The 13,979-nt window shown below is 43.3% G+C and overlaps 1 protein-coding gene across 2 annotated transcripts in view; it reads left to right on the top strand.

The window, feature by feature from the left end:
- Positions 1–13,979, top strand: part of VWF (von Willebrand factor) — a 262,224-nt gene that overhangs the window by 85,957 nt on the left and 162,288 nt on the right. For both annotated transcript variants that reach the window (XM_053257896.1, XM_053257897.1), the window contains 4 exons: positions 1,257–1,497; positions 3,328–3,422; positions 4,769–4,929; positions 10,984–11,087. In XM_053257896.1, the coding sequence (XP_053113871.1) occupies positions 1,257–1,497; positions 3,328–3,422; positions 4,769–4,929; positions 10,984–11,087 (601 nt within the window). The remainder of the gene's footprint in view (positions 1–1,256; positions 1,498–3,327; positions 3,423–4,768; positions 4,930–10,983; positions 11,088–13,979) is intronic.

The raw sequence follows: 13,979 nt of genomic DNA, 5'->3' as shown, positions 1-13,979 counted from the left end.
GATCTTAAGAACCGGGTTGGGACATATATGGGTCAAGGCACTCCCTCAAGTAATCTGGTCCCAAGATTAGGTATATAAATGTAAGTGCTATTTAGGGCTTTAAAGGTTAAATCCAGCACTTTGAATTGGGCCCAGAAGCAGACTTGGAAAAGAACTTTATTACAGTCATTGACCAGCCCAATGACACGTAGACATCAACAGCATACATAAGACAATATTAATATGCAGCCTTTGCCAGTTTATAATTCTATAACGTAAGTACATGTTGTCTTAATTATTAATAATTAATTATAATTAGAGTTAACACTGAGTCAGCACTTGCCTAACCTTACAGGCAATGGCACAGAATCTGGCCACATTAATTGTAGTTAATGGATTCTGATCTGTGAGAAGCAAGGAGCTGTAAAATCCATTAGGTCTACCTGGCATATTCAATTAAAAGGGAATGATAACAACAGCATGAATGTTGCACTTGGAACATGAGCAGGATAAGAGTATGATAACAGTTTCATTTTCACCTAAACCACACAGGCAGATTCATTCAACAAAAGGAAAATTTCTCTATCTGCACTCAAAAACTGTTGAACAGAGAGCATTAAAATGGGCCATCAAGAATTGTTTTGGTGTTATAAGACTGGTTAAATAGCTAGCTGGCTATCCATAAACCCTCCAGGGTTATTATTACTTGATATCAGACTAAGATCCATTTGTTGCTCACGATCTAAATGTGTTGCCTGAGAATCTTGTTTAGCACCCTCATATCCCAGAGAAATTAAAAACAACATTAGTACAAAAAGGAACTGCTTCATGCTTTCCTGCTATGTGATCTGGGACTTCTGACATTGCCTTTGCTTTGGAAGAAGGAGCCATACTACAGTGGCATTTAAGCTTAGTAGTAAAGTCAGGATGGACCATCATTTGTTGCACTGGATGCTTTCTTTCAAGGTAGCACTCTTCTTGCAGGGATATCTAATTTCCCCCAGCACTCAAACAGTAGTATTCTGTCACCTGGAAAATGTGATTTCTTCTCCCTACCCTCAGTTTGCATGTCCATTGTAGAATATGGTTAGGTGTATGTCATGGGCACCTATTGGACCATGTTTGTGACATCTCTAATGGTGAGTGACAGCTCCTGCAAAAGATGGTCATTCTTTCCACTTTGACTTCACAAAAGAGCATGTTCATTATCTCAGTAATCATAACTAATGACAAGATCTGCAGTCAATTTCTTGTGATTTTATTCTGTTGTTTTGTAGCTTTGAATTGTCCAAAAGGTCAGATTTACCAGCAGTGTGGAAGTCCATGCAACCAAACGTGCCGATCCTTGTCCTATCCACATATGGATTGCAATGAGTTTTGTATGGAAGGTTGTTATTGCCCAGCTGGATTATACCTTGATCAGCAGGGAGAGTGTGTACCAAAGTCCCAGTGCTCTTGTTACTACGATGGTGAGATCTTCCAGCCAGATGATATCTTCTCAGATCATCATACAATGTGGTGAGTGTAGGACTTGGATCTGATTTCATATATAAGAAAGTGACCTATAACTTGCTATACGCCCCTCCCCTCCTGCTACAGCAATATCTTCTATGGAGTATCATAATCTATATCATATACCAGCCTACACCCCCTAGAACATGGTTTAGTTTTTGTGATTTATTTTTTAAGTAATGTTTTATGTATTCTGACTGTTTTTATGCTGCAGACTGTCTTCAAAACTTTGCTGAAAAACTGTATAGAAGTTAAATAGATAAATTGGGTGCATGTCAGTTTCCCAGTGCCTACTATCTATTGCAAACAGTGACAGGGAGTCTTTCACAATGAGGACAATGGAGAAAGAAAGCCGACCAGCTGAACGTTGTTGACCAGATGTAAACTGGATACTTGAGATGGTAGCAGGGGAGTGGGGACAATGGAGCAAGTGGGGGGGGATGAAACTCCCTGGGCCACCGGGGTCTGGAGGGATCACCAGTGGGAACCCCCCTGCCCCTTCCCACACCCAGTTGGCAACAAAGCTGGCTGGAAGTGCGAGGTGAAGGAAATCCCCCACCAATCAACATCCCAATGAAACACTTACTGGGAATGATTGGAAGAGGGTCTAAACAGACCCTCTCCCGGGCAGTGGCCATGCCCCCTGCACTGATGTCCCCTGCATTGATGTTCCCTGCATGCCTCTGCAGGGGGCATGGCCAGTACCGGCGTTGGGCCACTCAGCCCTGCCACTGAGTCTCCTCAGTCAGCGGTTCGTTGAACCACTAGCAGGGGGCTCTTTTCTTTGCCTCCCACAGCAGGGGCGTAACTATAATAGGGCAAGGGGAGACAGTTGTCTGGGGGCCCACTGCCTTGGGGAGGGGGGCCCAGAGGCAAGTCACATGACTGACTTCCCCAGCCATGCACCCATCCGGGCTTTCTTCAGTTGTATTCATCCTCTGAAATTTATGTGAGTGTTAAGACTTGGAGCTACCAGAACAGCATGTCTTTCTCTAGTACCATTAAATGACTCGCATCGTCCACAATTTAAAAAAACAGCTGGGGGAGTCAGTCATGTGACCTGCCTCTGGGGGGGCCCTCAAGGCAGTGGGCTCCCAGACAACTGTCTCCCCTTGCCCTATTATAGTTACACCCCTGTCTTTGGCCATCAAGAAAAGGAGCATTGAACCACGAATATCCCTCAAGAAATCCTCCTGATGTCTCTGAGTACTCCCCCCACCCCCCATATAAGTGATTGGTTTCTCTGTGCAAAAAAGGCTCTGCACTACAGGATACAGTTGTAGTTGGAGCAGATCCTGCCCTGACAACTGTGTACTTTGGGTTCCACTGATAGTGATTCTATGGGCTGGGGGAAAGAGGCACAATAACTGCATGTAAAGATGCATAGCTAACTCCCACCTTCAGGGTTTCCTGTAATGTGTGGGCCTTTTTTCTTCCACTGCCTCATCCATCATAATTATAGGAATTTTGTTAGTTTTTTGTTGTTGTTTAAAATCCCAAAATTGCATTATGTATGGAATGCCAAAACAGTAAATCAGAGTTACAAAGTGGAAAATAAAGCACAATGAGCAGTATGTTTTTTCTAGGGGAATTTTAATAATGGGATGTAAAGGTAAATTTCCCATGTTCAAATTGACCCACTGCCAAATCTCATTGCCCTATGTGTTGCTCTTGCATATCTTTCTCTTACCTCTGCGGTTTGCAATTGGCATCACTCAAGAATTGGATTTGACCCAGTGGCCACTAGTTCTCGACACTTCTTGTCAGCTAGCACAAACTATAGTGTGTGCATATCAGTTGTTCATAGATAGTCACCACCTCTCTTTCTTGTTCTAGTTCTTGCAAAAATGGCTTCATGCACTGTAGCACAAACAGATTCCCAGGGACTTTCCTACCAGATGCTGTCTTTCAGCATCCACCTTCTGCCAGAGGTTAGTATGCTTCTTTTAAAAAATTAATGTGCGTTTCTTTATGATGCTATTCTTCTCTCTGCCTTTTGTTACATATTTTGAGGTGAGGGATAGACAACAATACAATATAAAGCATGGTCCATGCGAGTGAACTTTAATTTCATGCTTGGCTTCTGGATGTCTTGGGTTATTAGGCAATGGGCCCTTAATCAGGACAGGGGGAAATTAGACACATATTACAGAAAAAAATGTTATCTCTCCAACACACATTACAGAAAAAAAATGAGAGGAAGGAATATGTTTCCATGCAGTTTGGGGAAAACTCATATTAGAGACAAGATTATGGTTCCCTTAGATGTTCTAAATGAGACACATTCTTACAAATGCTTGTATATTTACTGGCATCAGTATTTGAGGATTTAAAACCACAAAACCCATTAAGCATTAAGCCTAGGAAAGAAATATTTCAGAGTCTAAACACATGCTATTGTTTTTCATGGGATACTAGTGTGTATGCCAAGTCAACAGACTTTATATTTGAAGGTCTCCTTGGAATTTTGGAAATCATGATACAGAATCAATTTGTGTAAACACTGGCCTAAAAGTCTGATACAACCACGATGCTTTCACACTAGTCCTTTCCTCTGGAATTGCTACCCAGGACAATTCACTTACCTTTTGTAGAGAATCCAGGTGACACCATTGGCAAATCACTACGTTCCAGCCAGTGTTTTCTGTGTTTTCCTCCTGTTTTTGTTCAGATTCAGTTTGTGAGTTGCGGTTGCAGCATAAGCCTGTCCAGTGTTAAGAGGCATTGAGGCCTTTTTGGTCTACAGCAGCTTTAAGTGTTTCCTCTGTATACGACTACTATTCTATTGTTCTTTGCTCAGCAGGGTTGGGGATTTGTGATGAATGACCCTTCTTTAATTTGTCCAGCTTCTGTTTCCCATTGTTAATTTCTGGTTTTCTTGTATTATTTTATTCTGTTCTTTATTTTATACTGAAACAGCACTATTTTGCTATAAAAGAAAAAAATAATGCAGGAAAACTTAGCATTTTAAATCCCTCCCTACAGAGAGTACAGAAAGGAACTCATTAAAGGGCAAATTCATCATTAGTTCCTCAGATGTGCTGAACAGGAAGCAATAGCATAAGCAGAATCTGCAAGGCAGGGATGTTTGATTAATATTCCTGGGGTAATTTGCTGAATGGAACTTTGTGAGCAAATGTTATAGAAGGATCTTGTTCATCAGAAAGGACATTTTGCAAAGTATTGCTTTTGACACCCTTTGAAACAGCGTTATTATAGTTCACATTTGGTAATGATACTGTTCTCTCTCTCTTTCTCTCTCTCTCTTTTTAAAAAGCAAAACGAAGCTTAGCTTGCAGGCCACCAATGAGCATGTTTGTATGCCCTGCAAATGATCCAAGAGCTAAAGGAGTAGAATGTATGAAGACTTGCCAAAACTATGACTTAGACTGTGCTATCCAAAGATGTGTATCTGGTTGCCTCTGTCCCACTGGATGGGTAAGAATAATGACAACCATTATATGCAGCGTGGTGTAGTGGTTAGAGTGCTGGACTAGGACCGGGGAGACCTGAGTTCAAATCCCCATTCAGCCATGAAACTAGCTGGGTGGCTCTGGGCCAGTCACTTCTCTCTCAGCCTAACCTACTTCACAGGGTTGTTGTGAAAGAGAAACTCAGGTATGTAGTACACTGCTCTGGGCTCCTTGGAGGAAGAGCGGGATATAAATGTAAATAATGATAATAATAATGATGATGATGATAATAATAATAATAATAATAATGCAGTTGTTGCAGAAAATGATAGTGGAACCTGCTTGACTGTCTGTTAGTTACCCATCCTACTACCTGCCCATGATATGGCACTGCATTTTCCCTGCTTGTAAAAATATAGTGTGCGGAAATAACTGTTCCCCTAACAGAGAGCCCATGTTAACACATTATGTGCAGTGCACCCACAGGGTATTTGTATATATGTACAAATATTCATGAGTGACAAAGTGTATGCACTGATTTTAAAAACAAACCTTTCATGACACATCCAGGGGAAATGAGAGCTGTCTTGTATTGGGAATGGGGGAGCGTTTTGGCTGCAGATTCAAACCAGCACCATATTGCAGTGGTTCTGGTCATCTGTCTTGTCTGGATTAAGTTTCAGTTTGTTTGTATTCGTCCACCCCAAAACTGCCTCCATATACTACTACCACCACTATGAATATTTATACATTTCTATACCACAGTATATACAGTGGTATACAGTTCAGTATCTCCACTGCCTCTTTGGGATCAGATGTAGCAAACAAGAGGTAGAGCAGTGTAATCAGCATATTCATGATTCTCAGCTTAACACCTCTGAATGACTTCCCCCAAGTTTCATGTAGGTATTGAAGAACTTGAGAGACAAGATGGGCTACTGCCACATCTGAAAAGTCAATGGGCCTGAAGAGGAGCAGTGGTCCCTAAGCATCACCTCCTCATACTGAACTTCCAGGCAGAACCAGAACCATGGCAATACCGTGTCCCCAAATCCCACCTCAGTGAGGTGATACTGTCAATTAAAAGCTGTTGAGAGACCCAGGAAAATTACCAGTCACACTCCCCTGGTCTATGGCCCTGTAAAGGTCATCCACTAGGGCCTCCGGTAGCTGATTATGACTTCCTCCTTTCAGTTAGTGGAAATTTTCCTATTAAAGGCTCACAAATAATCTTCTTTGTTATGTCCAGCACTGGATTGAACTTTGTGCCTAGTATACTGTAGCCCTTGCAGCAGTGAAATTTGCATCTGTGAAGAAGCATAGGTTGGGAAGATTTCCAGGGTGCAAGGCATATTCCCCTCAGGGGATGGGGCCGCTCTGGGAAGAGCACCTGCATGCTTCCATGCAGAAGCTTCTAAGTTCCCTTCCTGGCATCTCCAACATAGGGCTGAGAGAGGCTCCTGCCTATAACCTGGAGAAGCCGCTGCTAGTCTGGGGAGACAATACTGAGCTAGATGGACCAATGGTCTGACTTAGTGTAAGGCAGCTACCTATGTTCCTCGTAGTGGCCATTGTCATTTGCACTCTGGATGTCTGCACAAACATAGAATCCCTTTAGCGATAGCCCCGCCCCCTTGATCGTTAACCTTGCTTTGTGCCTCTTACCTCAATCTATTTTGAACCGCCGCAGCAGTCGTATCAGAGAGCCTTCCTATCACGTTGTTCATGACTGAGCTAAGCAAAAAACAAAACATGTTTCATTAGGTATTTCATCTTTCTCATCCTCATTTACTCTGTCCTTTCTTTGAGTTTTTATTTCTTTACACACACACACACACACACACACACACACACACACACACACACACACCTTTGGCCCTTGGCTTATGGCTGTGAGGGCCACTTTTAAACTCTGCAAGTCCTGTTCCTCAAAACTTTCCACTTCTGACAGCTATCTTGACTACTTATCCTGCCTTGGTGAAGCCTACAGAGTGGATGTTTGCAAAATTTGCCCGGCCTTCACCAGGCAGGCATTTAGGAACCACACCTCAAGACTTTGTGCTATACTGAGGGACAGGGCCCTGCATGCGACTGATACACTGGCACATGCAACAGCCCCCACTGACTGGTAAGAGCACAACATTACATCTGAAACTCTGTTGCTTTTATCCACTGCCAGTTCCAATATGAGCTATTCCGTGGCTGAACCAGGCCATCAGGTGATGTCCTCCCCAGACGTGTTAACTAAGGCGGTGCCAATGGCTGCAGGAACTTCCCAGCTGCTTCAATCATAGATTGACTTGTCCTGCTTGGTACCAAGAGCAGATGATGCTAAACGTCTGGGGGAGCCACTCAAAAAGCAAAAGCAAAAGCAGGCAGACCGGTCTCTGCCTCTGAAACCTAAGCAGATGGTTTCCATGGTGACCTCCCCACTCTTGCAAGTTCTCTTCTGCTCTCCATCAGAGGAGAGGATTAACCAAGACCTACATCCAGATCTCGATCCCGACCAGGAGATCATCCCTGCATCATAACACTCGTGTGCTATCCTGACGTGTGCTATCCTGACGCTCCCTATGAGCCAGTTTCACCCTCCTGTGAGAAACAGACACAGATCTCCTTACTATTGAAGATCCCTAGACTATAGGAGGGAGCACTACTGGTGGGACTATTCTGCTGACTGCTATGACTGACCACACATGGAATACATGTAGGTTGAGCCTCATATAGTCCTCCACCAGCCTAGGCACCCAAGGCACAGGGAGGCGGATAGCTGGGATAGGATGCCTCGCTCATTCCCTGTAGCTACATCCCCTGTGGCTACATCCCTCATAGCCACCACCAGTGGCGCTGTTAGCCCTGGACTTTGGGGTCAAAGTCCAGGGCCTCCACAACCCCTGGGGCCCCAAGTCCTCTTTAGACTGTCCCAGGTGGTGTGGTCACTGATGGCCTACAGTGTGCCATGTAGCTGAGTGTGATTATGACCTGTTCTGGTTCTTTAGAGACAGAGGGAGGAGTGGGAAAAGAAAAATGTGGGATGGTAAATATGTTGTTTCGTGTTGAAATGTTTCCGCTACTGCATATGTGCATAAATATAGCCCACATGTCAAAAATACTGTATTTGTCATGGTGTGTGTGTAGGGGGATGACTAATATCTTTATATATAATAAACAATACAATTTCTAGCATTCAATTATATTTTGGTATTACTAAAAAACACACAGCCTAAGATGAAACTAAGTAGATAAGGACAGGTTTGATTCTCAGTGGGTGAGATCCCCAGGGATATGGAGAAAGCTTGTTGTGGGAAGGGCAAAGCCTGCCTTTCATCCTAGCATTGGGTGGCCTGGTCCTCACCATCAGGGATTCTGCATTGTGTATGAGTATGCAGTGTGTCCTTATAAGCAGGCTCTTTAGTGATGCAGTGCACCCTAATATACATGACTCCATCTGCATATACGCCATTCATCGTAATTATGGGTGTTTAGCTAGTCTAATAGCTCACTTCATCAAATTCTTCCTTCTTATGAAGCAGAAATAGCATTAGGTCTGGCACTAGGTGGCAGTGTTGCTCAACTTAAAGGGAGATCCCCCCCCCCTTCCCTCAGGCAGCTGGTATTGTCTCCGCTATTATTAACCTACTTGCAAATAGAAAGTTCACATATAAAAATGTGTCTGCTTCACTGTAGTCTTTGGGGGTTCTGAGACAAAGGAGGATAGGGATCCTGTACTTCTAATAGTTGTGTAGAAGTAGAAATGTTTGCAAGTGCAACTTTGTTGTGCCCTTGTGTGGATAGCTGTATCTGCCAATGGCCAAAATTCCCCCTTTTACAAGACAGGAGGTGAAGCCACTTAAGAATATTTTGTTTTCGCCTTCAAGGAACAGAGGAGGAAAGGTAGGGGAGAAGGAAGACTGGGAATGCCAAAAAGGAGAATTGGTTCTAGGATCAAATTTTGCATATTAGATATTTGGGGCCTCTACCTCAAATTGTGAAAGGCTTCACAGTGAAAGGCCCTTGTAGGGGTGGGCTCTGTGCACCAGAGCATGAGGAGGAGGAGACGAAGTGAGCAAGTGACCCATGGCAAGTTCTGTCTTCCTCATCCAAAGTTAAAAAAATAATAACAATGAGTGTTTCCACCTCATGCAAGCACAGAACAGGGTGAATGGTAAGCTGCTGCTGCTGCTACTACTACCACTACTACAGGTGGCCCTTGTGATCCGTGGACTCAATATCTATGGTTTCCTGTATCCACAGTTGGGTCTTAGATACCCAGTTTCATTATGTGCTTGTAAAAAAATGGGCAAAATTTGCTTACTCACAGTTTTGAGTGGCCAGAAATGACTTCCAAAGTCCTTTCCAGCATCCATTTTCCAGCAGAGAGCCATTTTGTGGCACTTTAAAAAAATTAATTTGCGGAGGGTGAATATTTGATGGTTTTTAGGGTTTGGTGGGCCATTGCTGGAGACCTGGAGAATAAGATACTGCCCTTAGGAACATAGGAAGCTGCCATATACTGAGTCAGACCATTGGCCTATCTAGCTCATTATTGTCTACACAGACTGGTAGTGGCTTCTCCAAGGTTGCAGGCAGGAATCTCTCTCAGCCCTATCTTGGAGATGCTTCCAGGGAGGGAACTTGAAACCTTCTGATGCTCTTCCCAGAGCGGCTTCACCCCCTGAGGGGAATATCTTACAGTGCCCACATGTTGTCTCCCATTCATATGCAACCAGGGCAGACCCTGCTTAGCTAAGGGGACAAGTCATGCTTGCTACCACAAGACCAGTCTTCATTTTCTTCACTTATTTTTTCTCCTCTTGCTTTTGTTGCCCCCCTCTTTTTGGTTAGGAATCTACCCCTTCCCCCATTGCCATTGATTCATGTTGTCATTATTCATAGTTTCTGTATTTGTGCCTATGGGCAAGAATATAATTCCTGTGAATAACAAGGGCCACTTCTATACTACTTTTCTTCAACAACAACAACAACAATCCTCAAGGCAGTTTATATAGAAAAAGAAGAATAAGAATAAGATGGTTCCCTGTCCCAAAGGACTTAAAGTAAAAAGAGAAGATACTAACAATTAGGGATGTGTGAACTGGCTCGACCTTGAGCCAGTTCACCATCAAACCGGTCTGGCTCCAGGGCTTGCCTTCAAGCTGGACTAGGGCCAGTGACATGCAGATGGCCATTGTGCATGTGCAGTGGCCTCCAAAATGTCAGCCACCAGTGCGGAGAGGCCCAGAACAGGCCAAAAATGGCCTGGACCAGGCCATTTTGATATCAGGGGGAAGCTGGCAGGGGGAGGGGGAGCCACTGGAGAACCTTCCCCCACATGGCAGCACAAACTGGCTCGAATTTGAGCTGAGCTGTGGGGTCTGTTGGTGGTGGTGGGGTGGGGTGGGGACTGAACATGCCTTGTTCTGTTTGGGTACAGTTCAGACTTGAACGGAACCGGGCAAACTGGTCTTGGGCACACCCCTACTAGCAACAGCCACTTGAGCAATGCTATGCTGGGGTTGACTAGGGCCAGTTGTTCTCCCTCTGTTTAATAGAAGAGAATCACCACTTTGAAAGACGCCTCTTTGTCCAGTTAGTAGGGATTAATTGGACAACTGTCATGGAACAGAATGAGAGATACATGCACAGTATATTATGCCCAATTTGGAGGGTTCTTTTGTGGGGATTATTTTGGGAATTACTGAATGTGTGCATGCCTAATCCCATTCCCCCCAATGCCTCCTTTTGTTTCTTGGTTATTCTGTTGTCACTGTAAACTGACAGACATGTTGCTGAGAAGTTTGCTATTGGAAGGGATGGTGTTAAAGATCATTTGCCCCTCAAAGGAAAATTTCTAAACCACTTTATCTTGGATATTTCTCAATGAATCTGTCTGAAATTTAGCCAGTGACCAATTTTAGACAGTTGGGGTATACCATCTGGATTGTATTAACATTTACTGTAGGATTTTCAGGGCTTATAATGGTAGAATACAGCTTGACATCTCAGACTTAACTATAAATATGCTAAAATGTTTGTTGTGGCATTTTATAACTCCATAAAATGTCTGTTTCTGTTCTAGGTGAGACATAGAGAGAAATGCATGATACCGGAAAAATGCCCTTGTTTACACAATGGGCGAGAGTATGCTCCGGGAGAAAAAATGACAAAAGACTGTAATACTTGGTAAGAAACCATCTTGCTTTTCATCTACATAGGAACATAGGAAACTGCCATATACTGAGTCAGACCATTGGTCTATCTAGCTCTATATTGTCTTCACAGACTGGCAGCGGCTTCTCCAAGGTTGCAGGCAGGAATCTCTCTCAGCCCTATCTTGGAGAAGCCAGGGAGGGAACTTGAAACCTTCTGCTCTTCCCAGAGTAGCTTCATCCCCTGAGGGGAATATCTCGCAGTGCTCACACATCAAGTCTCCCATTCATATGCAACCAGGGCAGACCCTGCTTAGTTATGGGGACAAGTCATGCTTGCTACCACAAGACCAGCTCTCCTCTCCTCTCCATCTCTGCCTTGTATCTTTCTAGTATAATGATTCCGAGGGCACTGTCTGAGAATCTTCCCATATTTCACAGTTGTTATATTATGTGTATTGACAGATGAATCCATCATTTATAAAGCAATCAATTTGCATTACACAATCTTTTATTTTTATCTTTCCTGCTTTCTAGCACCATTCAGCATGAAGTATAACTAAAGAAGGAAAATAAATTTGTGTTAAGACATAGCTTGGTAAACTGAGATACTCTCTGGAATTTGTCACTGTAGAGGTAGCCATGTTAGTCTGTTGCAGAAATAAAAACTCACACAACTTGTTGGGTGCCCCCTTAAACATTAACATATTTTTTTGAGGCATGAGCTTTTGTGGAATGGAGCCTACTTTGTCAGATGTATCTAATGAAGGTGACACACAATAAATTGTTACAAGTGCAGCAAGACTCTTTGTTGGGATACTTTATTATGATACATTTAAGATACTAGACTAGCATGCCTCTAAACCAATGAGGGAGCTGGGATTTGAAGAGATGCAAGGATTGCAAGGCAAGTGGGGCAAGAAATAAGGAGTGGTTGCAAAGGATGAGAACACCCCGGCTTTGTGATCACAGAAACACACACCATCATGCCTATGGCATTTGCTTCTTCAGATGAATGGTGGAAACATGAAGAGTGTGGGTGGAAGAAGGGTGAGTGACGTGCCCGAGAAGCACAGTGGTGATGCACCTGGGGCAGAACTTCTGGATGCACTCAGGATGTTGTACTTGTGTGCAGCATCCTTTAAAAAAACCAGTCTGAACAGAGAGGGCTCTTGTGGAACACTTTTCTGAATGCTGTTCATCTGTTAGACTTCCCAAATATTCAAGAGCTCTTTTCATAGCAACCACTGGCTGGGAGAAAGTAACTAATGCACTTCTAAAACAACAGTATTTGTGTAAAATACTGTGACTTAGGATGGTTCACTTCACAATTTCAGAGGCCGAGAGGTCTTCCATGTTATGCTTGTTCAGATAGAGACCAGAGGCTGCCATGACAGAGGTCTTGGATGACATCTAGGAGGCATCCCAGGAGTATGTTTTATTTTTACCTGCTTAGGCTAGTTTGGCAGTTGCACTTGTTTTTAGAGAATTAAATAATGAGAAATTAATTCTTTGGTCATATTCTTGGTCAAATGCAGTGAGCTTTTTATTTTATTTTATCATATTTCTATACCACCTGATATCTGTTTGTCTAGTCAGTGTACACCATTTAAAACAAATATAAAACAGAGTAAAAGCAATTAAAACAATTTCACAGAATAAAACAGTTAAAAAATTTCATAGGTTGAAAACAATTAAACAGTTGAAAATAAATATCCGTTACAGTCCTAAGAAAACAGGTGTGTCTTGAGGGTCTTCCTAAAAGCAATCAGAGAAGGAGATGCTCTTATTTTGAAAGGGAACATATTCCAAAGTCCCAAGGCAGTCATAGAGAAGGCCCAGTCTTGAGTGGTTACCAAATGAGGCTGTGGCAACCATAACCAGATCTCTCCAGATGATCCTAACTGGCAGCAGGGTTCATGACAAAGAAGGAGCTCTCTTAAGTACCTAGATGCAAGTCATTGAGGGCTTTATAGATAAAAACCGGCACTTTGTATTTCGCTTGGAAACATATTGGCAGCCGGTGCAATTCTTGTAAAATCAGTGTTATATGGTCCCTTCGGGTTGTCCCAGAGACCAGTCTGGTTGCTGCATTCTGTATTAATTATAATTTCCAGACTACATACAAAGGCAGACCCCATAGAGGGCATTACAGTAGTCGAGCATAGAGGTTACCAGCATATGGACTACTGTTTAAAGATCATTTACCTCCAGAAATGGGTGTAGCTGATATATTAGCTGAAGCTGATAAATAGCGCTCCTGGTAACTGCCTCAACCTGAGAAACCAGAGAAAGTTTTGGATCTAGGAGCACTCCCAAGCTATGTACTTGATCTTTCAGGGGAGTGTAACCCCACCCAGAACAGGCAGATCTAAACCATCTCTTGAGTCACGACCCCCCATAGTCAGTAAAAGTAAAGTATGCCATCAAGTCCATTCTGACTCCTGGTGCCCACAGAGCTCTGTGGTTTTCTTTGGTAGGAGGGGTTTACCATTGTCTCCTCCCGTGTAGTAAGAGACGATGCCTTTCAGCATCTTCCTATATCACTGCTGCCTGATATAGTACCAGCGGGAATTCAAACTGGCAACCTTCTGCTTGTTAGTCAAGCATTTCCTTGCTGCGCCATTAGGTGGCTGCCTACTTAGTACCTCTGTCTTGTTTGGATTCAATCTCACTTTTGTTATCCTTCATCCAGCCCATTACTGCCTCCAGGCAGGCATTTCGGGAAGCTATGCCATTTCCTGATGAGGTCAATATGGAGAAATAGATTTGGGTGTTGTCAGCATATTGATAACACCATCCCAGCACTCTAATGGGGTTGCCCTGCCTGTGTTCATGAGCATACATAATTGTCACTTCATTTTCAGGGAGCAAAGCACTTAGTGCCCATCTTGTTATCCCATCCCCTTTTTCTCTTTCTTGTCAG

This window comes from Hemicordylus capensis, chromosome 5 (genome assembly GCF_027244095.1).
Source record: "Hemicordylus capensis ecotype Gifberg chromosome 5, rHemCap1.1.pri, whole genome shotgun sequence".
Classification (NCBI taxonomy): Eukaryota; Metazoa; Chordata; class Lepidosauria; order Squamata; family Cordylidae; genus Hemicordylus; species Hemicordylus capensis.
The sequence above is the reverse complement of the archived record's forward strand: the minus strand, read 5'-3'. Positions and strand labels throughout refer to the sequence as shown.